We start from the raw sequence: 24,710 nt of genomic DNA, 5'->3' as shown, positions 1-24,710 counted from the left end.
GTAAATTGGAAGGCCAGATGTGTCTTGGGTGATTATTTTTGCTCTGTCCTGCAGTCTCGGGCCTCACCAATAGAGACTTGTGGTCGCTGAGAATGGATGCGAGGGGGTCCTTTTGAGTATGATTATCATACTTATCTAATACTGCTGGCCCTTCATGTTTAATAATGGCCTGACTGTCGGCTCTGGGCGAAGGCTGTGTCAGGTACTTGGTAACTGTGTGGGACGACCCAGGCCTATCCCCAGAGGGACCATTTTAGGGTGGGCCCTAGAACCTGGATACCCAATAGACTATAATCAAAATCTGGGCCACCTTCCAGGTTTTTTTTTTTTTAACTATTTATTTATTTATGTACTAATTTATTTAGAGAGTGAGAGAGGGGAGGGGGGCAGAGGGAGAGAGAGAATCTCAAGCAGACACTGCCCCGAGAGCAGAGCCTGACGCAGGGTTCGATCTCACAACCCTGAGATCACAGCCTGAGCCGAAATCAAGAGTCAGATACCCACCTGACTGAGCCACCCAGGCTCCCCCTAAGAGTTTTTAAAAAAGGGGCATCATTTGCGTATAATAGCACGCCCAGATCTTACAGTGTCGGCCCAGTGAGTTTTGACAATTGTATACACCTGCATGACCACCACCCAAAATGCAGTTGAGAGCATTGCGTCATTCTGGGAAGAACTTCTTTTACCTAAGTGAGTTCTTCCTTTCTTCCCAGGCAACTACTTTCCGATTTCTGTCACCATATGGTTTTGCATATTCTTGGGCTTCAATGCAAGAATATATCTGTATACATATTTAGTGTTGTCAGCCTTCTTTCACTCAGCGTAACAATTTGGAGATTCATCCGTGCTGCTGTGATCTCAGCAGTTTTTCCCTTTTTATTGCTCAGGAATATTTCATTTTATAAGTATAGTACAGTGCGTTCATCTGTTCTCATCTTGATGGACATTTGGGTTCTTTCCAGGTTTGGGCTATGAATAAGGTTACTGTGAACATTCTTGTGTGAGTCTGTGTGAATGTATATTTTCATTTTTCTTGGGTCATAGGGTTGATTTATTTTTTTTTTAAACAGGTATGTTCTTTTTTTCTTTTCTTTTTTTTAAGATTTATGTATTTATTTGAGAGAGCGCACACACACGAGAGTGTAGGGGGCCGAGGGAGAGGGAGAATCTCAAGCAGACTCCCCGCTGAGCACGGAGCCTGACGTGGGGCTTGATCCCGTGACCTGAGATCATGAGGCAAAATCGAGAGTCGGCTGCTTAACTGACAATGCCACCCAGGCACCACTTAAGCTCGTGGCTCATGTGTTCTTTCCTAGTGTGGAGACTGAAAGCTAACTTGTAGGCCAAGACCTTGCCCATCATTCTCACTGAGTAGGTGTAGCTGACAAGTGTCAGGTCATTCAAGCAGGTCTGCATCAATTAATAACTGTCATTGAGGCTAAATATAAATTATTATAATTTTGAGTTGTTTAGACTTAGGTCCATGAAATTATGTGAAGCTGGTCTATTATGAGCTTTTTGATAAAAGAAAATTAAGTACAGATATAGCCTCCTTGCGAATTTGATTCATGCTTGAGTCATGAGTAATAATTGACCTGCCAAATTTGAAAGCTGGTTCACTGCAGAATACATGTGACCCCCCATCATGGGTTTCTGGTGGGTGGCATAGTATTGAATGGACATGGCCAGCCTCATTCTGGAGGGTTGCCTGCAGATTTCTCCCTTCCTCCCGGGCCCTGTGCCTCCGTTCCGGTCAGGTCTCCACCTGTTGGTTTCCAATCTAGGCGAATCTGTTCCTTTGGACCCTGGAGGGGCCTTGGCTTCTGTAGTTAAAAAACTCCAGGTGATTCTCATGTGCAACCAGAGTTAGAAACAACCCACCCATGTCTCGAGTCCAAGCCACTCTGCCTGGCTTCTGAATCGTACCTGACTGTCTCATGGGACCCCAGTGCACACCCTTTCTTCCAGCCGGGCTGATCACCCGGCAGTCCCCACAACACAAGCTTTGGTGCGCTTGCCTCCCAGACTGTTAGAAGGTCCTACCCTTGTTTTCCTTCCCAAACCAGGTCCAACTGTCAAGAGCCCTTTACCACATTTCCTTTGACGTTTGACTTTTTTTTTTTTTTAAGATTTAACTAATTTATTTATTTAGAGAGAGAAAGAGTGTGTGTGCATGCCCCTGAGAGCAGGGGGGAGGGGCAGAAGCAGAGGGAGAGAGAGAGAGAGAATCTCAAGCAGATTCCGCACTGAGCACAGAGCTCAACGTGGGGCTCAATCTCATGACCCTGAGATCATGACCTGAGCCGAAATCAAGAGTTGCACACCTAACCGACGGAGTCACCCAGGCGCCTGATGTTTTCTTTTTTAAAAGTGTTGCCATTCTCCTTTCTTGGGATGACAGGAGCCTTCCTTCCTTTCTTGTTTCGGGCGCCTTCCACACTCTCTTCTTATGGTACACAGCCTGCTCCTCAGAGGCAGGACCCGGATCAGCTTTTGTACCTTCCTTCCTCCATCCTGGCCCCCTAGGATCCAGAATAAGGTTGGGCCTGTAATAGTCACTGATGAGGTACTTAGCGATTGACTTTTAAAAATTAATTTCATATCTGATTTGGGGACAGAAGTTGGAGACATTCCTTGGCTTGTGTGCTTTCAGAGTAATTATGGCCTTGACTTTTATGGATTGCAAGTTTGTGCCTACTTTTTTTTTTTTAAGATTTTATTTATTTATTTGAGAGCGAGAGAGACAGAGACAGAACACGAGGAGGGGGCAGGGGGGAGGGGCAGAGGGAGGAGCAGACACCCCGCTGAGCCCAGAGCCCGATGTGGGGCTCCATCCCAGGACCCTGGGATCCTGACCTGAGATGAAGGCAGACGCTTCACCAGCTGAGCCACCCAGGCGCCCCAAGTTTGTGCCTCCTTCTTAATTCTGCAGTGGCCTTAGAGGTTCGAATCCACATCTATTTGCTTTAACAAACATTTAAGGAGGACCTTCCCTCCAGCATGGCTTGGGTTGGGTGCTCTGGGCTCTGTGTTCTGTAGACTTCGGTGCACTTTCCTTAGACACGTGCACGCTGAATAATACTGATCATCCGTGCATTGTAAGTGATCGGAGTGAAATGATTTCCTCTCCCCTTTTCATTAAGGAAATTTTGTTCTGTGGCTTGGATTTTCTTCCAGTCTTTAACTGTCTCTCCTATCATAAAAGAAATGCTTAGCTGCACTCATCATGCCGGAATATTCTGATCCTTAAGGAACTCTTTACAAATTCATTTATATTTCCAGAGGGGAAATTGTCTCAAAATGAGCACTGAAGCAGAAATGAAAAGGTTTGCCTGCTGTGGGCGGGGTGCTTAGCTGATTGTTTTTGATTATTCTATGCTGGTACCTCTGACACCAGAGGGAAATTAATAGCATTATAACATATGCATCCCTGTGGCATTTTGCACGATGCTTTGAGAAAAGAAGCGTCATGAGTTTTGCTAGGTTTTGGGAACTGCAGAAGTGAAGTGGGGGATTTTAGTCTCCAGCAACAGGAGAAAGAGCTCGCAACTCTGCTGATTTTAAATGTCTCCTCCGGTCCCTTTCAGCGTGCTGGTGTTCAGGCTGTGATTTAGGGGAGCCCTTAGCAAACGCACGCCATCCAAGGGGGTGTCTCATTATCCTGCAGAGACATTTCTGGAAGTGGAGTTCTTGTACACAGTATCCTTTTCTCCCATTGGCTTTTCACTGTGAGGTCAGGGTCTCCTATTACTAAAACATTCAAAAATTGTATTATACATTTATTTATAATATTCACTTACGTATTTAAATCTTTTAAAATATTATCAATTTATTTTGAGATTCTCCCCAAAGATATGTGCATATATAGTTTAAAAAGTCAAGTTGTGTGGCGTCTGGGTGGCTCAGTCGATGAAGCATCTGCCTTCGGCTCAGATCGTGATCCCCGGGTCCTGGGATCGAACCCTGTGTCGGGCTCCCTGCTCTCGGGGACCCTGCTTCTCCCTCTCCTCCCCGCTCGTGCTCTCTCGCACTCTCTTTCAAATAAGTAAGTAAAATCTTTAAAAAAATAAATAAAAAGTCAAGTTGTTTTCGTAGGTTGACAACAAAGCCAGCAACCTGCTGACCTTCCCCACCCGATTCCTACTTCTCAGGGATGAGCAGGAATAGCCCATTTTTAGCTGTGTCTTCGTCTGTGGGCCTCCGCATTTCTCAGCTGCGTTCCTTCTCTGCCGCTGCCGGACTCTTGCAGCTGTAAACATAGCCAGTGACTTGCAGGACTGGAAGATGAGGACCTGGTGCTCTTATCTCCAGCTGCATCCTTCTCTGTAGATACATTATATGCTTTAGACTCGCTCAGTGTTACAGCTCAATAACGCAATATTATCAAGCCATTGTTGAGTGCATTTGTGACACCCGCCGCAATGTGGGTGAAGCTCAAAAGCATTATGCTAAGTGAGATAACCCAGACACAAAGGGGCAAATAGTGCGCGCTTCCGCTTACACGAAACATCTGGAGTAGACACATTCGTACAGACAGAGAGTGGATCAGAGGTTCCCAGGGGCTTTGGGGAGAGGCCGGGAGAATGGGGAGTTCTTGCTCAATGGTTATCGAGTTTCTCTTCGGGGTGGTAAGAAAGTTTTGGAAACAGGATGGTGGCACAACACGGTGAATGTAATGAATGCCTCTGAACTGGATGGACTTTAACATGGCAACGTTTATGTATGTTCTCTCACAATAAATATGTAAATTACTTAATAAGCCCCAAATTAGTCCACTGACATGAAGACTGTGAATAGTATTCATGAATTTCCTTTCTTGTGCAGTTGTGTTTTCCAGCCCTTAGTGAAGGTCTCCATTTTCCCCCTTTGCTGGCCACTGGTCTCCCGCCTAGAGGTCTGTAACTCTCTCCTCCAGACCTCCACAGCGGCCAGGGGCTCTATGATCTTGCCCTTCCCGGGAGCCTCCCAGCCCCTCTTCTCCTCTGGGCTCTTGACCCCGGGCCTGCTGGACTATAGCTCCTGACACCCAAAGGGCACTGGGAAGTGAAGTCTTCAGCCAGCTGCCCCAGAAGCAGAGCCTGGCCTGGGGTCACGTGTGCAGGGAATTTGGGGAGGCGNTGTCATGTGTGCAGGGAATTTGGGGAGGCGGTGTTCTGGGAGAAGCTGCCCAGGGGGTGGGGGCGGCCAGGGCAGCAGCTGGGCTGGAACGTGGGAGCACACCGGGCACTCCCATGTGCACACAGGCTTTCACGTTCTCCTGTTTTCAGTGTGGCGCTCCGCCCCTAGCTGGGCGTGGAGGGGGGACCAGTTGCATGGCCACATGTGGTACAGGCGGAATCTGGGGTCCAATGGCTCCTCATCCACACTTTGCACCAGGCCTCTTTGCCACCCCATCTGCATGCCCGGGCCCCGGGGCCCCTCCATCTCTGGGCTGATCTGGGTTCTAGGGGGTGAACCACCTTACTCTGACTCAGGGGTCAGTGTCCTTGGGGTGTCTGTCGGTCCTTACCTGCCCCTTCTCTCCCTCTCCTTTTTGACTTTGTGGTCGAGATCCTTCCCATACCTATACTTTTTTTTTTTTTTTAAGATTTTATTTGTGATAGAAAGAGAGCACAAGCAGGGGGAGCAGCAGGCAGAGGAAGAAGCAGGCTCCCCGCTGAGCAAGGAGCCCCATGCGGGACTCGATTCTAGGACCGTGGGATCATGACCTGAGCTGAAGGCACACACATTTAACCGACTGAGCCACCCAGGAGTCCTGGCCCATCCCAATACTTTTAAGTCCAGCGGGAATTCGGGAGCCAGGAGCTTGTGTTCGATTGGCCACATTTAACTGTAAGTTCCACGGCTTATATTCCACAATATTCCAGAATGGGTTAGGATTTACACATCAGCACAGTAAACATTGCTATTGTAAACACAGTCAACACCGACAATTATATTTAGGGGAAAATCATTCTCTGGTTGGACGTACGGAGTAGGTGACATCTTGAATGTTGTTGTTTCTGAGGAATTTCAGATGTCTAAGAGATGGAATGGAGCTTTGGGATTAACAGCCTTGGCCTGAGTTTTAGATCCCAGCTCTTGTCACTTCCTGCTGGGTGTCCTGGGGTGACTTACTCAACCTCTCTGAATCACAGGGAGGAGGCTGTAGGTTTCCCAGAGGTGAAGCTTGTGAGGTATGTACCCCCCACCCGACTATCACAAGTAGTGCCGCCCCACCCAGTCCCTCTGCTGATCCCACAAAGCAAACCGTGGGCCCCCTTGCCTTCTAGACTTTGCTGTCACAGTTCACATTCCTCAGCTGTCGTGATCCCCCTCAATCTTCTCTCAGGCCGTGTAACTGTTACTATTAATTTTTAATAAACTCTTTGTTTGGAAGTATTTTAGATTTTGAGAAAAGTTTCAAAAACAGCCCAGGGCATTTCTGCATATTCTTACCCATTTCCCCTAACCATGTTACATAACCACAGCACATTTGTCAAAGCCAAGAAATTAACATTGGTACATCGCTGTTCCCTCAGCCCCAGATGCTAGTTGGATTTCACCATTTTTTCCCACTGTTGTCCTTCTGCTGTTCCCAGCATCCATCCCAGGATACATGTTGCATTTAGAGTGTTCTTGTTTTAGGGGCGCCTGGGTGGCACAGCGGTTAAGCGTCTGCCTTCGGCTCAGGGCGTGATCCCGGCGTTATGGGATCGAGCCCCACATCAGGCTCTTNCATTTGTCAAAGCCAAGAAATTAACATTGGTACATCGCTGTTCCCTCAGCCCCAGATGCTAGTTGGATTTCACCATTTTTTCCCACTGTTGTCCTTCTGCTGTTCCCAGCATCCATCCCAGGATACATGTTGCATTTAGAGTGTTCTTGTTTTAAAGTGTGGTCTGCAAGAGAGGAAGGTGTGCCTTTCATTCAGAGCCCTACACTGAGAGCATAATATACGTAGACTTAGTTTTAAAACTGCCAGCTTTAGCCATGCTGCTAAGGGGACATTATCTTTGGAGTTACAGAACTGCTTGTTTCCCTACCTTTAAGGCAGTCATGGGCTATGGGTTTGGGTTTTTGAGATTTAATTAGGTTTGTAACGAATGTTGCAGAGAAAAATGTTTAACAAGATCATTTCTCCTGTTAATGAGTTGCCAAATATTTCCTAGTGCTGGGTTTTCTTGAAGCAGCTTATATCCCAATGGTGGGGAATGTCCATGGGATCAAGGTTACATATGATGATTGCTAAAGCTGATTCATCGCAGGCTGTGGCTGTGGGATGCTTTGCCTGGTGATAAGGGAGGCACTAACTTCAGCTTTTGTCTTCAGCTCTTAGAATTTCTTGAAAGACTCCGGGTCAGTGGAGGGGGGAAGGATGGTACGAACTTGATGTGGGGCTGATGCAGTTAGCTTTGGATGACATCAGCTGGCTCTGGGGCTTTGAGAAAAGCCACTGGATCCCTTCGGGTCTCAGTTTTCCCACCTGTTAAATGAAGCATTTGGACTGGGCAGCCTCCTGAAACCCCTTTCAACTCTATCAGCAGACGCTATGCAACAGATTTTCTGTGATGCTCTGCAAATTCTATACCACTTTCTTTCCACCCCTAAGAAAAACTCTGTTATGTTAAACAATGACTCATCCAGTGTTTGTCAAAGGAGTGAAGGCATTTGAGTATGAGCCTGTATAGTTCTTAATTTGGAAGGTAAAATCACTTTAAAATTTAGGTAGTAGATTAAAAAAAACGAGTGCTGAATCACTTCCTGATTATGCCTTCTTTTGATTTCTCCGCCCCCGTTGCTCCCCATCATTAGCAGGGATAATAGAGAATTCATTTAGGTACCCAATATTGGAGACCTGCTATGTCCAGGGCTACTCAGACCTGTAGTGCCAGGATACAAAGATGCTCATAGCAAGGCCCTCGTCCTAGTCTCCGGGGGAATATGGACACAAATAATGAATCCAGTGGGTTGGAAAGGGGCCACCCTGGAGGGGGGGCAAGATGGGGCCGAGGGCAGGAGCATGCTGAGTGCAGGCAAGCTCAGGGAAGAATCCAACAACACCAACCTGACCCTTAACTTCCCGCCAGGAACTAGGTCGGTGGGGTATATGCATTGCCCCATATCATTTTTAAGACAATCTTCATAGAGTAAGCATTGCCCCTGTGTGTGGTTTGCTCAGAATTGAGCTGCAGAAACCTTAGGTTATTCGCTTGGGGCTACCTAACTAGTAAGCGGCAGAGCCAAGATGCAAATTTGAACCTGATTCTAAATCCTGAGTTTCCCCATCCATTGTTTATGTATGCGTGTGTGGTAATAGGTTTTGGATGCTTGGAAGAAAAGGCATGAGAGGTAGGTCTTGGTGTTTTAGCATTTTTGCAAATAGAAGTGCTTGGGCCAAGGGATGGGGGGGCAGGGCTGGAGGGTTCAGCTTGCAGTGGGGGGTAGTCGTCCAAGATAGGCTTCTAATGGTTAGGGCTAGCTCAACTTTCTTTTTTTTTTTTAAGTGAGATAAAATCCACGTAACACTCACCGTTTTATAGTGTACAATTCAGAGACATTTAGTACATTCACAGTGTTGTGTGACCATCACCTCTGTCTAGTTCCAGATATTTTCATCACAAAGAGGGCCCTGCACCCGTTAGACAGTTGCTCCCCCATTCCGGGCTTCCACCATCCCCTGTCAATCACTAGTCTGTTTTGTGTCTAGGATTGGCTTGTTCTGGATACTTTGTATAAATGGATTGTAATGTAAATATTTATTTTTTATTTTTAAATTTATTTTAAATTTATTTTTAATTTTTTAATCTTTTGTTTTTTAAATTTTATTTTATTTTAATTCAGTTAATTACCATATAGTGTATTATTGGTTTCAGAGGTAGAGTTCAGTGATTCATCCGTTGCATGTAACACCCGGTGCTTATTACGTCACGTGCCCTCCTTAATGCCCATCACCCAGTCACCCCATCCCCCCACCCACCTCCCCTCCAGCAGCCCTCAGTTTGTTCTCTATAGTTAACAGTCTCTTATGGTTTGTCTCCCTCTCTAATTTCATCTTATTTTATTTTTCCCTCCCTTCCCCTATGTTCATCTGTTCTGTTTCTTATTTTCCACATGAGTGAAATCATATGATAATTGTCTTTCTCTAACTTATTTCACTTAGCGTATACTCTCTAGTTTCATCCATGTCATTGCAAATGGTAAGATTTCATTTTTTGGTGGCTGAGTAATATTCCATTGTATATATATACACACCGTATCTTCTTTAATTGCAAGCTAATTCTATGTGACCTTTTGTGTCTGGCTTCTTCCACTTAGCATATAATTAATGTTTTTGAGGCTCCCTTATGTTGTAGTCTGTACGCAGCGCTCCACTCCTTTTCATGGGTGAGAAGTACTCCATCGAGGAGAATATTTTGTGTCTCCATTCACCTGTTGTTGGACATTTGGGCTGTTCCCATCTTGTCAACTACGAACAAGATCAACATCCCTTTTTAAAAAATTAACTCAGGTCATCCATTCCTGCATTCACACCTCTGTAGGGATGGACGTTGGGGTCAGTCATGGGGCTGAGACGCCCTGGGCGGTGTGTCAAGAAGAGAGCCAGGGTGCGATCACCCTTGGTCATGGGAAGTGAGGAGTAGACACAGCTTGTCTGACAGTCACTGTTCCATCTTCAGGTTTCTGGGCCCTGCAGTAAGCCTATTAAACCAGCCAGATGGAAGTGAGACATTCGGTCCTTTTTTAAAAAAAACTGTATTTCCTCCTTAGCTCTTTTCGCAGGAATTGTCATTGTTATTGAAATGCCTGCTCCCTTGAGCTGCTTTGATTATTTAGCAAAACTTTGGGCTGCTTTGGTCTTAGCAACACCTGGCTTGGAGGACGGGCTCCCCCCAGGCCTTCCCACAGCGCATTTGATTGATTGGGCTTCACGTTTTATTCTGGGCAAGAAAAAGGCAAGAAAAGGGCTTTGGGGGAAGAGTGAGGCCCCTGCCATGTGCCCTAAAACCTGATTATGCATCCCTTTTCTAGACAAAGGTGGGAAGAGGAAGGTGCTTGTTGTCTGCTCCTCATGCTTCTGTCTGCTATCTTCAGGGCTGGTGCTGCTAGACTGGCTTTTGCCTTTATAAGCGGCGTTGCAGCAGTCGAAGGGCTCTGGGTATCTGTCATCTGGGGTCCTAAAGGGACTGGCTGGCAAGGACCTCCCTGTGGAGCTCATTACCTGAAGTCTTGGGCCTACTTCTGACCACCTTCTCCCTGGGAGCTTCCCCCCTCCAGGCGCCGCTCCGCAGGAGTAAATCAGAGTTAATCAGATGCACGACTTCTCCTACTATACAGCTAGTTAATGTCATCCAGATTAAAAAATGCTTAACATTTAAAGGAGCTTTGCCAGTGTTGAGAGGTTCAGGCCGGCCACCTATGTGGAGGTAAATTATTAAATCAGGCTTACCCTACAATCCAGCGNCCTACTTCTGACCACCTTCTCCCTGGGAGCTTCCCCCCTCCAGGAGCCGCTCCGCAGGAGTAAATCAGACTTAATCAGATGCACGACTTCTCCTACTGTACAGCTAGTTAATGTCGTCCAGATTAAAAAATGCTTAACATTTAAAGGAGCTTTGCCAGTGTTGAGAGGTTCAGGCCGGCCACCTATGTGGAGGTAAATTATTAAATCAGGCTTACCCTACAATCCAGCGATTGTACTCCTTGGTATTTACCCGAATGAACTGAAGAGTTACATCCACACAGAAACCTGCACACAGATGCCGAGAGCAGCTTTATTCATTATTCATAATTGCCAAAACTTGAAAGCGACCAAGATGTCCTTCCATAGGTGAATGAATAAACAAACTGTGGGCCATGCAGACAATGGAGTATTATTCAAGGCTAAAAAGAAATGAGCTATCCAAGCCACAAAAAGACATGGAGGAACCTTAAAAGCATATCACTGAGTGAAAGAAGCTAATCTGAAAAGGCTACAGACCGTGTGCTTCCAACTGTATGACATTCTGGAAAAGGCAAGAGACTGTGGAGACTGTAAAGAAATCAGGGGTTGCCAAGGGTGGGGAGGAGGGGGGGATGAATAGGCAGAGCACCCAGGATTTGTAGGGCCGTGAAACCACCCCGTAATGATACTGTAATGGCAGATACCTATCCTTATGTGTTTATACAAGCCCGTGGGATGTACAGCAGCAAGCCTGAGCTCTAATGTAAACTGTGGACTTCGGAGGTTCATGGTGTGTCTGTGTATTGTAACCAACATGCCACCGAGGTGTGGGCTGCCCATACTGGGAGTTCGTGCACGTGTGGGGCAGGGGACTTCTCTGTACTTCCTGCTCTATTTTGCTGTGTACCTATAACTGCTCGTAAAAAAAGTAATGCATGCCTTCAGATGCTGTATTAGTTTCTTGTTGCCACCGTAAGAAAATACCACAAATGTAGTGGCTTGAAAGGACACACACATGCTATCTGAAAGTCCTGGGGTTCAGAAGTCCAAAGTGGTCTTACCTGGGTTACAGTCGAGCTGTTGGCCGGACTGCGTTCCTTCTGGAGGCTCTAGGGGACTGTCCGTTTCCTTGCTTTTTCCACTTTCTGGAGGCCGCCTCTATTTCTTGGTTCATGACCTTTCCTTTGTCTTCAAGCCAGCCCAGCAGCATCTTCCAGTCCCTTACTAACTGTGACCTCTGCTCTTGTCATCACATCTTCTCTCTGACTCTTCTTGTCTTCTCCTAAGAACCCTGGGATCACTTTGGCTCTGCCCAGATCATCCAGGATAAGCTCCGCATCTCAAGGTCCTTAATTTAATCACAAGCGCGGAGTTCCTTTTGCCATGTAAGGGGGACATAGTCATGGGTTTTGGGGATCAGGATGTGGCTGTCTTTGGAGGGAGGTCATTATTTGGTCTCCCACATACACCCTCTAAGTCGCTTTTCTTTGGGCCCTGTTTTCACTTCAGACAGGCAACCCGGTTCTATTTCATGGTTATTCTTTGGTCATTTTTCTAGTTTATGTGGGAGGCAGGGTATGCGGTGAGGAAAAGAAATGAAGGAAATCCAGTTGGGTCCTCGATTTCACTGGAAGGATAGAGAATGGTGATTCTCGAGGGGGGCCCATCTGAATCATTCGGCATGTTCTTCTCTTTCAAGCATCCCAGTACCCCTCCGTTGAGAGGCACATCTCTTCTGCTCTACCTCGTGTCACTTGTCCATGGCAACATTTTGTATCTCTATCTGCTGGGCCAAGGAAAAAGTTGGTGTCCAGGGATGTAGAGGGATGGAAAGGGGCTTGGACCCAAGAGATTCCACTTTGTGTGGAAGAGGTAGTTGGGGAGCTGAGGCTGAAGACGTGCCCCCCAGTGGCATCAACGAGGATGGGATGCAGGGAGGGGTTGGGGGATGAGATGAGTAGCCTTCCTGGATGGCNCCTATCCTTATGTGTTTATACAAGCCAGTGGGATGTACAGCAGCAAGCCTGAGCTCTAATGTAAACCGTGGACTTCGGAGGTTCATGGTGTGTCTGTGTATTGTAACAAACATGCCACCGAGGTGTGGGCTGCCCATACTGGGAGTTCGTGCACGTGTGGGGCAGGGGACTTCTCTGTACTTCCTGCTCTATTTTGCTGTGTACCTATAACTGCTCGTAAAAAAAGTAATGCATGCCTTCAGATGCTGTATTAGTTTCTTGTTGCCACCGTAAGAAAATACCACAAATGTAGTGGCTTGAAAGGACACACATATGCTATCTGAAAGTCCTGGGGTTCAGAAGTCCAAAGTGGTCTTACCTGGGTTACAGTCGAGCTGTTGGCCGGGCTGCGTTCCTTCTGGAGGCTCTAGGGGACTGTCCGTTTCCTTGCTTTTTCCACTTTCTGGAGGCCGCCTCTATTTCTTGGTTCATGACCTTTCCTTTGTCTTCAAGCCAGCCCAGCAGCATCTTCCAGTCCCTTACTAACTGTGACCTCTGCTCTTGTCATCACATCTTCTCTCTGACTCTTCTTGTCTTCTCCTAAGAACCCTGGGATCACTTTGGCTCTGCCCAGATCATCCAGGATAAGCTCCCCATCTCAAGGTCCTTAATTTAATCACAAGCGCAGAGTTCCTTTTGCCATGTAAGGGGGGCATAGTCATGGGTTTTGGGGATCAGGATGTGGCTGTCTTTGGAGGGAGGTCATTATTTGGTCTCCCACATACACCCTCTAAGTCGCTTTTCTTTGGGCCCTGTTTTCACTTCAGACAGGCAACCCGGTTCTATTTCATGGTTATTCTTTGGTCATTTTTCTAGTTTATGTGGGAGGCAGGGTATGCGGTGAGGAAAAGAAATGAAGGAAATCCAGTTGGGTCCTCGATTTCACTGGAAGGATAGAGAATGGTGATTCTTGAGGGGGGCCCATCTGAATCATTCGGCATGTTCTTCTCTTTCAAGCATCCCAGTACCCCTCCGTTGAGAGGCACATCTCTTCTGCTCTACCTCGTGTCACTTGTCCATGGCAACATTTTGTATCTCTATCTGCTGGGCCAAGGAAAAAGTTGGTGTCCAGGGATGTAGAGGGATGGAAAGGGGCTTGGACCCAAGAGATTCCGCTTTGTGTGGAAGAGGTAGTTGGGGAGCTGAGGCTGAAGACGTGCCCCCCAGTGGCATCAACGAGGATGGGATGCAGGGAGGGGTTGGGGGATGAGATGAGTAGCCTTCCTGGATGGCATAGCGTTCGCGTCACTGCTGATGGGGCTGTTTGCAAGGCCCTGGAACGTGCACACAAAGAGGTTGCTGGACAGGCTGCGTGCACATCCTCCTTGGTGCAGAGTTAACCATGAATAGCAGCTCCCCAGGGCTGTTGAATTCTAGAGTCAGTGAGACAACAGTCTGGGAGAGGGATGGGTTAGGCTGTGGCACGGGGAAGGAATCCACAAGCTTCCTTGGATGGTCTCACGGAACTGAACTGATTAGGCATTTTCTTCCTTTCTGAGAGTTTCTGAGGCAGATACAATCTGTCCGTGGGAGGCACTAAGACTTTTGCTGGGAGNCTTCCTGCTCTATTTTGCTGTGTACCTATAACTGCTCTTAAAAAAAGTAATGCATGCCTTCAGATGCTGTATTAGTTTCTTGTTGCCACCGTAAGAAAATACCACAAATGTAGTGGCTTGAAAGGACACACACATGCTATCTGAAAGTCCTGGGGTTCAGAAGTCCAAAGTGGTCTTACCTGGGTTACAGTCGAGCTGTTGGCCGGACTGCGTTCCTTCTGGAGGCTCTAGGGGACTGTCCGTTTCCTTGCTTTTTCCACTTTCTGGAGGCCACCTCTATTTCTTGGTTCATGACCTTTCCTTCGTCTTCAAGCCAGCCCAGCAGCATCTTCCAGTCCCTTACTAACTGTGACCTCTGCTCTTGTCATCACATCTTCTCTCTGACTCTTCTTGTCTTCTCCTAAGAACCCTGGGATCACTTTGGCTCTGCCCAGATCATCCAGGATAAGCTCCCCATCTCAAGGTCCTTAATTTAATCACAAGCGCAGAGTTCCTTTTGCCATGTAAGGGGGGCATAGTCATGGGTTTTGGGGATCAGGATGTGGCTGTCTTTGGAGGGAGGTCATTATTTGGTCTCCCACATACACCCTCTAAGTCGCTTTTCTTTGGGCCCTGTTTTCACTTCAGACAGGCAACCCGGTTCTATTTCATGGTTATTCTTTGGTCATTTTTCTAGTTTATGTGGGAGGCAGGGTATGCGGTGAGGAAAAGAAATGAAGGAAATCCAGTTGGGTCCTCGATTTCACTGGAAGGATAGAGAATGGTGATTCTCGAGGGGGGCCCATCTGAATCATTCGGCATGTTCTTCTCTTTCAAGCATCCCAGTACCCCTCCGTTGAGAGGCACATCTCTTCTGCTCTACCTCGTGTCACTTGTCCATGGCAACATTTTGTATCTCTATCTGCTGGGCCAAGGAAAAAGTTGGTGTCCAGGGATGTAGAGGGATGGAAAGGGGCTTGGACCCAAGAGATTCCACTTTGTGTGGAAGAGGTAGTTGGGGAGCTGAGGCTGAAGACGTGCCCCCCAGTGGCATCAACGAGGATGGGATGCAGGGAGGGGTTGGGGGATGAGATGAGTAGCCTTCCTGGATGGCATAGCGTTCGCGTCACTGCTGATGGGGCTGTTTGCAAGGCCCTGGAACGTGCACACAAAGAGGTTGCTGGACAGGCTGCGTGCACATCCTCCTTGGTGCAGAGTTAACCATGAATAGCAGCTCCCCAGGGCTGTTGAATTCTAGAGCCAGTGAGACAACAGTCTGGGAGAGGGATGGGTTAGGCTGTGGCACGGGGAAGGAATCCACAAGCTTCCTTGGATGGTCTCATGGAACTGAACTGATGAGGCATTTTCTTCCTTTCTGAGAGTTTCTGAGGCAGATACAATCTGTCCGTGGGAGGCACTAAGACTTTTGCTGGGAGAATGGGGCCCAGAGCAAGTGACCGTGTGTGGATGATGGTTGGCAGAAGGGAAATTACTTTCTGCATGGATTTGTTCTTTATTTTTGCTTTTGTAATACCTGGTTTTGTCTCCACAAATGTTATTCTAGAGATGGGTGATGCAGATTTTTTTTTTTTAAGGCAGGGCATAATTAAAGCATTTTAAGAAACCCATTCAACATTTAATATGCCAGTGATGCCTGTCCTATGGTTACGGTGGGTAGTGGGTGTACTCTCCCCAAGGAGGTGTCACGGCACCTTTAAGAGTAAACAGCCGTGGGTGAGCGTTTTCATTCGGTAAACACTGGAGAAGTTCTATCCAGCTGACCTCAATGAGATTGGGTTCCACTTCGTTTTTCTCTTCCCTTTCATGGTTCTGCCCTCATTCAGGTGATTATGGTCCTACTTGCTCAGGTCCGTGGATCTGCCGTTTATTGGCGACATGATCTCCTGCACATTATCTTATCACTTCTGATTCAATATCTTTATCTATGGATAGCAACAGAAGACAGCATCTGCCTCCCAGCGTTGTGGCAATGATAACAGAAGCTATCAAAGATCTATTTCTCTGGACATAGTAGGTGATCGATAAATATTAGTTCCCTGCTTTCCTTTTAGAGATAACAAAGTTGGCAAGACCAAGCTGACATTGGTCAGTGGTTGTCTTCAAATATTTCAAAGGCTGCCACGTATCCTAGAGGAAAGATACCTTCTTTGGTGCCCCAGAGAGCAGACATGGAGCTAACAGGTAAAAATGGAAGGGAGACAGATGTGTGTGACTCATGTCTACTGTGGCAACCAAAAATGTCTCCACCCGTTGCCACACTGTAGCGGAGGGTAGAGTTGCCAGTGGTTGAGACCCACTGAGTTAGAGGCTAGATGAGAGCAAACTGGACTCCATCCCTCCAAGATCACCTCCGTCCCGCGCCATATTGAATTCCCATGGCATTCATCCCAGGCGTTCTGGTGGTGGCTTTGTGGTTTGAGAGAGTACCAAATGCTAAAGATAAAAGGCCTAACACCTGTGTAGGGTTCGTTTTGGGCCACAGAGAGCAACTGAGGTCGACACTTGGAGGGCCTTTTGGGGTTGTGCTTGGTTTAATGGCTTGTTCCCTGTGGTTTTGCAGGTCATGTTAGCAGCTTCCTATTGGTCTCTCCTGGCCCCGGCCGTTGAGATGGCCACGTCCTCTGGGGGCTTTGGTGCCTTTGCCTTCTTCCCTGTGGCCGTTGGCTTTACCCTCGGAGCTGCTTTTGTCTACCTGGCTGACCTCCTGATGCCTCACCTGGTGAGTACCACTCTTCAGACTTGATGGACCCATTCATGGCTCTGTTGAGTAGCCAGTGGTATCGAAATAGATATTTCAAGCCACTTAGGGCTTTTACCTAGAATTGTACCTTGAATTGGGACTTTTCTTCCTAAAAGAAAATAAGCTCTTGGTAATATGACTAATCATCCCCTTAGTTACATTTTGGTAAGTTCAGATTTTACATGTCAGATTTCCCTATAAATAGAGAGTGCAGCTGATGTTGTACCGTGTGGCACTGTGTCTCCGAGCGGACCTGGCAACTGGGAGAAGTGAGTGATTATGATCATGGTCTTGACCCTCAGGGAGCCTACACTGTCATCAGGGAGATGACGACACACCCAACTGTAGCATAAGACCAGTGACAGCGTCACATCGACAAGGGCTTATTAACAGGAGGATGAGGTGGGGGCACTGGGTAGCAGAGCCCAAGTTCGAGTTCACTCCTGCTGTTGCCTGGTTGTGTGTCCCTTGGCTCTAGTCTTCCTTCCGATAGCCTGAGGCTAACTCCCTTGAGGGGCTGCAAAGTAAACATTTAAAAATCTAAAAAGGCACTAGAACTGGGGTCAAGCCAGAGATTTTAGGCTTTTTTGCTGAAATGGGGCTGGTGGGTTAGGTGCGGGGAGCGAGCATGTACTCACTTGCTCATGTGTGAAGCATGGTACGAACCACAGCCTGAAATCTGGCCGTGAGATCGTAACCCTTGGCTAAAATCAGGTGGTGTGCATATGCTTCTGTCAGTAGAGAAGGGTCAGTGTCGTAAGGACCCAGTACAGGAACCTATGCCTTCCCCGATGCTGTGTCCCAAGCAGCCCTAGAGATAGGCAGAAGTCCTCTGTGAGATCTGGGCTGGTGCTTGAATTCTCTGCTCACCCAGAAAGGGAGGAGGCACAAGAAGGACGCTATAGGGGAGAATGGGGCTGGAGGTCATTTCTTCTGTTGGACTGTGACGAGCGAGGATCCAGTCTGGCTTGCTGGAGTCAGCTGGACACCTAGCCCAGGAGGTGGTCTGACATTCTCTTCCCTGCCTACCTGCCTTCTTTGCTGCCATAAATTCCTGACCAGAGAAAGAAAAGGAAGGGTTCTTGGGAGAACTTGTCCTTGGGGGCAATGAGAAACGGATTCCTCGTGTCACAGAAGGACCAGCCTCTGGACCAGACAGCCGGATGTGATGGTTGGATGGAGAATCATGACATCGTCTTGGAGGAAAGACCCCGTGTCATTTTTTTCATCAGGAGCTTAAATGTCAGTGTCAGTTTCTGGCCCCTGGGCCCTTGACTTCCTTGCCATTGATTATTTCTGCACTATAAGAACTTTGAGAGGTCCTCCGTGTGGGCGGCTGTATTCTGCTCTCAGGTCCACCCTGGTCATGTGTGAACTTGCCCTTGGGATATATTTTACTAGCCCTGGCAGGAAGATCTTACAGCCTATGGCCTTAACTCTCAGAACAGCAGACCAGGGGCTGGCTCAGCGGCTCCTCACAGCCGCCAGCGGGTCTCATTCTGCCCTTCCTACCCGGGCCCCACTGGGCTTCTAAGACTGTATCTCGTGGAGGGCTCTTTGCACTCATGATGGGGCTCTGCTCACTGGTACCGGGGTGGCGATGGGGGCAGGTGTATTTGATCAGCTGTCTGAGTGTGGGGACTTTCTCTGGGCAGCGTAAATAGTCACTGGCCAATTTGTACCATGCAGCATCACTGTTTTAACCTTCTGCTTGGTGTTTGTTCTAATATATGCTTTGAATATGGAGACGATCACAGGGGAAAGTCGTGGACAGACTGCACAGAAAATTAGGAATGGCTTGGGAGCGGTGGCTGCGTGTCCAGGGTGAGAATTTGAAGGGGCTTGAAAAAGGGCATAATAACCATGAATGCCCAGAACCGGGCTAATTGGCAGAAAGATCAGCCTGACGGTAAACATCTGTTCTAGGGCATTTGAAAAGACATTAATTCTTGCCATTGATGTGAGAAGGGGAATTTGTTCTGGAAGGTCTATAAACAGATAAGAATTATTTATGAGGGCTACAGTCACTGAATACAGATGTTGCCGTTGAGAGACGCAAACTCAGGCCACCGTCGCTCTGAGACAGCATGCGGTTCCCCTAGGTTTCACTCTTAATGTGCTTTCCCAACGCAGAAGGGGCAGCAGCTCGGGTCTGTTGAAGGCGCTCCGTGGAGTGTGACTTAATGGGTTTTGATCTTGCATCCATGTGGTCATCCGACTGATTGAGTGTCCCCGGGGGAGGGGGTCTTGTCAGGCAGCTAGAAGCCAGTTTGAGAACCCAGACCCTTGGGTTTGTGGGAACGAGATGGTTAACCACCAACTCTGGTCTCCCAACTCTATTTCTGTTCGTTCAGCTTCTCAGATTTATCTGTCCCCCTTTTGGAGCCGAAGCAAACTACTGCTCATGAAAAGGGTTTTACTCATAACAGCCTGTCAAGTTGAACCCGTTGTGGTTTTGTTAACTTCAGATACATAGACTCTCTCTCTGAACTGGGTATTTGTTTTCATTTCTTTATCTGGGATGAAGTAGAGAAGGCTCAGGCAGTAACCGGTAATGGGAAATGAGCTTACAGAGATTTATGGAGATTTTGCCAAATGGTGTCTTAATGGGAGAGGGGAAGAGGCAGGGGGTAGGCACGGAGGTGCCAGCTTTTGGACCTCGGTAAGACGGCTGCCAAGAGGGGGCTGATGGGGAACGTGACCGGGGCCAGCCTGAGCCCGGGGTTCCCCTGCGGAGGCCCTATGGAGAGAATGGATAGTAAACAGCTGTTTGGAGACATTGACATTTTTGTGGTCTTTGCAGTTCTGCTTCTGTATGAAGTTAAGGATGGCAGTAGGTGGGGTGGCTTTTACCTTGAGTTTAAAGCAGTGATTTTCTACTGGTGGGTAGAAGGGTAGGGTTGGGAAGGACAGTGGGGTGTGTGTTCCCAAGGCCTCCTGTCTTTCTTTTTAATCATATTAGTATTACAATGATACAACACAAAAATCTCATCATAAAAACTAAAAAAAAAAAAAATTATGTGAAAGTCCCTTCCTGGGGTGCCTGGGTGGCACAGCGGTTGAGCGTCTGCCTTCGGCTCAGGGCGTGATCCCGTGTTGTGGGTTCGAGCCCCACGTCAGGCTCCTCTGCTGTGAGCCTGCTTCTTCCTCTCCTACTCCCCCTGCTTGTGTTCCCTCTCTCGCTGGCTGTCTCTATCNACAATGATACAACACAAAAATCTCATCATAAAAACTAAAAAAAAAAAAAATTATGTGAAAGTCCCTTCCTGCTATAGACTGTGTCCCCCTCAAATTCACATGGTGAAATCCTAACCCTCAGTGTGATGGTATTAGGAGGTGGGGCCTTCTGGAGGTGATCCGGTCACGAGCATGGAGTCCTTATGATGAGATTAGTGCCCTTATAAAGAGGTCCCTAAGAGCTCCCTGTTCCTTCTGCCGTGTGAGGACACACGGTGACACAGGGATGCTGTCTGCGAACAAGAAACCAGACACCGATGATGCCAGCCCTTTGATATTGACCTTCCAGCTTCCGGAATTGTGAGAAATACATTTCTGTTGTATATATATAAGCCACTCAGTTTATAGCAATTTTTAAATTAAAAAAAAAAAGTTATTTATTTTTCCCAAAGATTTTATTTATGTATTTGAGAGAGAGAGAAATTGAGAGACGGNAGCCACTCAGTTTATAGCAATTTTTAAATTAAAAAAAAAAGTTATTTATTTTTCCCAAAGATTTTATTTATGTATTTGAGAGAGAGAGAAATTGAGAGACGGAGCAGGAGGGGCAGAGGGAGAGGGAGGAGCAGACTCCTCGCCGAGCAGGAGCCCGATGCAGGGCTCGATCCCAGGACTCCGGGATCGTGACCTGAGCCGAAGGCAGATGCTTAACCGACTGAGCCACCCAGGCGCTCCTATAGTAATTTTTTAAATAGATTTTATTTTCTTCAAGTAATCTCTATACCCAACATGGGATTCGAACCTGCAAACCCCAAGATCAAGAGAGAAAGGGGATCCCTCCTACATTGTTGGTGGGAATGCAAGTTGGTACAGCCACTCTGGAAAACAGTTGGAGGTCCCTTAAAAAGTTAAAAATTGAGCTACCCTATGATCCAGCCATTGCACTACTGGGTGTTTACCCCAAAGATACAAACGTAGTGAAGAGAAGGGCCATATGCACCCCAATGTTCATAGCAGCATTGTCCACAATAGTTAAATCGTGGAAGGAGTGGAGATGCCCTTCAACAGATGACTGGATTAAGTAGCTGTGGTCCATATATACAATGGAATATTACTCATCTATCAGAAAGAACGAGTTCTCAACATTTGCTGCAACATGGACGGCACTGGAGGAGATCTAAGTGAAATAAGTCAAGCAGAGAAAGACAACTATCCTATGATTTCTCTCATCTATGGAACATAAGAACTAGGATGATAGGTAGGGGAAGAAAGGGATAAAGAAAGAGGGGGTAATCAGAGGGAGGAATGAAGCATGAGAGATTATGGACTATGAGAAACAAACTGGGGGCCTCAGAGGAGAGGGGGGTGGGGGAATGAGATAGACCGGTAATGGGTNAATAGCCCGGTGATGGGTAGTAAGGACGGCACGTATTGCATGGTGCACTGGGTGTTATACGCAACTAATGAAGCATCGAACTTTGCATCGGAATCCGGGGATGTACTGTATGGTGACTAACATAATATAATAAAAAATCATTAAAAAAAANAAATCATTAAAAAAAAAAAAAAAGAGTCGCAGGCTTTACCGACTGGACCGAGCCAGCCATGCGCCCCCTAGAGTAATTTTTTATAGCAGCCCAGAATGGACTAAGACACTTCCATCTTCCTGTCCTGTCCCCAGACCGACCGTTGTTACCAGTTTAGTGGGTATCCTTCCAGATTTTTTCTCTTTTCTTTAAGAAAATGAACTTTGTTGTGTCTTTTAAATACTGAAATGTAAACACTTTCCTCATTTGCTTGTCTTGCTCGAGCATGCTTTAAATCCGCTCTGTAGCAATCTGAGCTCTGCCTCGTTTTGAGCTCCTTTCTCTTGTGTGCGTGCGTGCAATGCATTTTCACACCATTGGAACCGGTGCGTGCATCCTCTTGTGTGTAATGTTTACATCTGGAGTGACTTTTATCTACAGTCGTGCTGCTCCCTGTGCAGCGTCCCCCACCTTCCTGTATGTAGCTGCCCCGATAATTTCCCTACCATCGCGCAGCTGGATCGCTCAGTGCTTTTACATATGTATCTATGTACATCTGGAAATGTAATTTTGTTTTGTGTTTTCTGAAAAACACATGGTAACATACTGTCTGTGTTGTTGCTACTTGCTTTTTGCAGCTTGCTTTCCATCTTGGCAGCCTCCCCGGGAGATTTGTGCTCCCCACCCTCTCCCTCCCCTGTCGGGCTGTGACATCTTGAGGAGGCCTCCCAGGGACTGCGGGATGGGGGGGAAGGGAAGGTGGTGGGTCTGTGTGATTCCCTTTGAGATCTCTCATCTGAGAGTGGGGCTGGTGGTCCTGCCTGGGGCAGGGTCAATTCGCAAGCGGTGGGGGGTACTGCCTTCTTCTCCGCTCCCTTCTTCATTCATCTGTGTCCGCAGTCCTGTTGAGTTTCTTCTCTTTGTTGTCTCTGTAATGGCAAAGAAGACGCTGCTGCTGCAAACCTGAGCGAGTGGCGTGTGCCCGTCCTTTTCATACGTGGCCAACTTTGGCTGATGTCAGTATCGGTTGGCTGGGGTTGCTCGGAGGGGCCACCTAGGACACGTGTCTGGAAGTGACACAGATAGCAGGAGGCGAGTATTTTTCCCCCGTTCGGATGGTTTTTCCTCCTGTATAGGTTCTCTCCATCTTCAGCATTCTGATTCTACTTCACTAAAGAGTACCTTGCAGAGAAAAAGTGGGGTTGCGGGGGGGTGGGGGGTGCCAAGAATATCTCACGGAACGCCACAAGGAGAAACTGGGGTGGTAACCACCCGAGTCTGTAGCCTAAGCCTGACATTGTCTGATAAGCCCAACTAGCTTCATAGAGAAGACCGGCCCTCTGCCTCAGTTTTAGTGCTTCCTTCTGTTGTTGTTTTTTTAAGTTTTTATTTATGTATTTGAGAGAGAAAGCGAAAGCGTGCATGCACATGCACGCGCATGAGTGGGGGTGCGGGTGGTAGGGGTTGTGGGTGGAGATCATGACCTGAGCCGAAGGCAGATACTTAACGGACTGAGCCACCCAGGCGCCCCTGAGTGCTTCCTTCGTTCTCATGCAATTCTGCTTGATACTGGAAGGTATGCTGGGTTTGATGGGTTGTGGACATCGTGGCTAGGCTGGAGAGAGCCTCTAGTGCAGGGGCTGGGGCGTGGGGGGTATCAGGTGGCCCCACTGGCTATAGAATCCGGTCAAAGAGGGAAGAGGTTTTGCCAATGGGCGTGTTGCTTCACCGTCTACACATCGGTAGGGCCAGTGGCAGGGTACTGCAGACCAGAGGCCTCTGACGACGGACATGTGTTTCCTCCCAGTTCTGGAGGCCAGAACTCCGAGCTCGGGGAGCCAGCGGGTCGGGCTTCCTCCGTGTCCTCTCTTGTTGGCTTGCAGACGCTCCCTTCCTGTTGTGCCCTCGCGTGGCCTTGATTCTGTGCCCGTGCGGTCTCATTTTAACTTAATCACCTCTTTCAGAGACCTTTTCCTCCCTCTAAATACAGTCACGTTCTGAGGTACAGGGGTTAAGGCTGCAACATAAGAATTTTAGGGGATGCAATTCAGCCCCTAACAACATTCTCTTGGTTTCTTTTGGTATTTATGGTACTAAGGTTGAGAGGTGAGCCCGATAGGGATAGTTCATCCCGTGGACGTCCCTGGAGGCCATCAGTTTAGGCACTGGATGTTCCGAACTAGAACAAGCCGAAGTTCTGGCCGCTGAACGGGCAGGCTGATGAAGTCTGCTCCCTGAGCGGCAAAGCTCGCTGACCGATACCCAACACTGGTTAATATGTTTGTTGCTGATGGCGCAAACCCATAGGCTTGCCAGCAGCAGAAGCAGTGACTTATGAGCCCTGGCTAGAGAGCGTCGTAGGTGGTCTTTCAGAGGGATCCACCGCCAAGGGGGTTTTGAGTCTTTTACAGAGCGGACAGGATATGTCATTGTACCAGGGGCTCTTGGTGCGCGGAAGCTGCCGGCACTTCAGAACGTGAGACCTGTAGAGAGTGACATGCGGGGCCCCCGAGCACCTGGTCCCAAGGTGCAAGCCAGAGCCAGACCTGAGGTTTCTTTTGCTGGTGATGCATTCTGCATTCTTTTGCTGGTGATGCATTCTTTTGCTGGTGATGCATTCTGCAGCATCTTCCTCAAAGATGCTCAGAATCTGCAGATTCTGAGCATCTTTGAGGAAGATGCTCAGGTGTTGGTTTTGGTCTCAGCGGCCCGCAGAGGGGCTGAAAGGGGGGGACGCAGTGTCCTAGTCTGGCGTGGCTGCTGCCTCTTGGAGAAAACCGCGGGTTTCGCCATTCCCTGGCTGTCTCGCAGTGCACGTTTAGCTGTGCACACACACACTGCCCCAGCCGTTTGTGCGCCTGTGAGTGTTAGCTGTGCACGCAGTCGTGGCTCTGTGGGGCTGCGGGAGAGACATCTGTAGCTTTGCAGCCAGTGGCCCAGAGCGTCGGACACTGTCCGCTCTGGCTTTTGACCAGGGTTCGGAAGCCCACCTCTGTCAGCGTTGTGTCTTCGCGGAGGGAAGAGGGTCTGGCATGAAAACGTGTACATGCGTGGGCACACGCACTCACACACCACACACGCACACACACACACACACACACACGTGCACCAAAGCTTCCGCTGCAGTTAGGCTATAAAGCACTGTAAAACCAAGCACTAAATGCTTTTTGTTTTTATAATAAACTGGCAGTTTATAATAAACTGACATTTTAAAAAAGATTTATGTATTCATTTGAGAGAGAGGGTGAGCAAGCACATGAGCAGGGGAAGAGG

General features: G+C 47.9%; 1 protein-coding gene across 8 annotated transcripts in view; it reads left to right on the top strand.

Moving 5' to 3' along the window:
* SLC39A11 (solute carrier family 39 member 11) overlaps nucleotides 1–24,710 on the top strand; it is a 590,263-nt gene that overhangs the window by 40,193 nt on the left and 525,360 nt on the right. For all 8 annotated transcript variants that reach the window (XR_004619757.1, XM_034641028.1, XM_034641031.1 and 5 more), the window contains exon 4: nucleotides 16,555–16,713. Coding sequence is in view for 7 of the 8 variants with exons in the window: in XM_034641028.1 (XP_034496919.1) it covers nucleotides 16,555–16,713 (159 nt within the window). In the remaining variant the exon portion in view is untranslated. The remainder of the gene's footprint in view (nucleotides 1–16,554; nucleotides 16,714–24,710) is intronic.

Source organism: Ailuropoda melanoleuca, chromosome 13 (assembly GCF_002007445.2).
Source record: "Ailuropoda melanoleuca isolate Jingjing chromosome 13, ASM200744v2, whole genome shotgun sequence".
NCBI classification, from domain to species: domain Eukaryota; kingdom Metazoa; phylum Chordata; class Mammalia; order Carnivora; family Ursidae; genus Ailuropoda; species Ailuropoda melanoleuca.
This window is presented reverse-complemented; position numbering and strand designations above follow the sequence as displayed.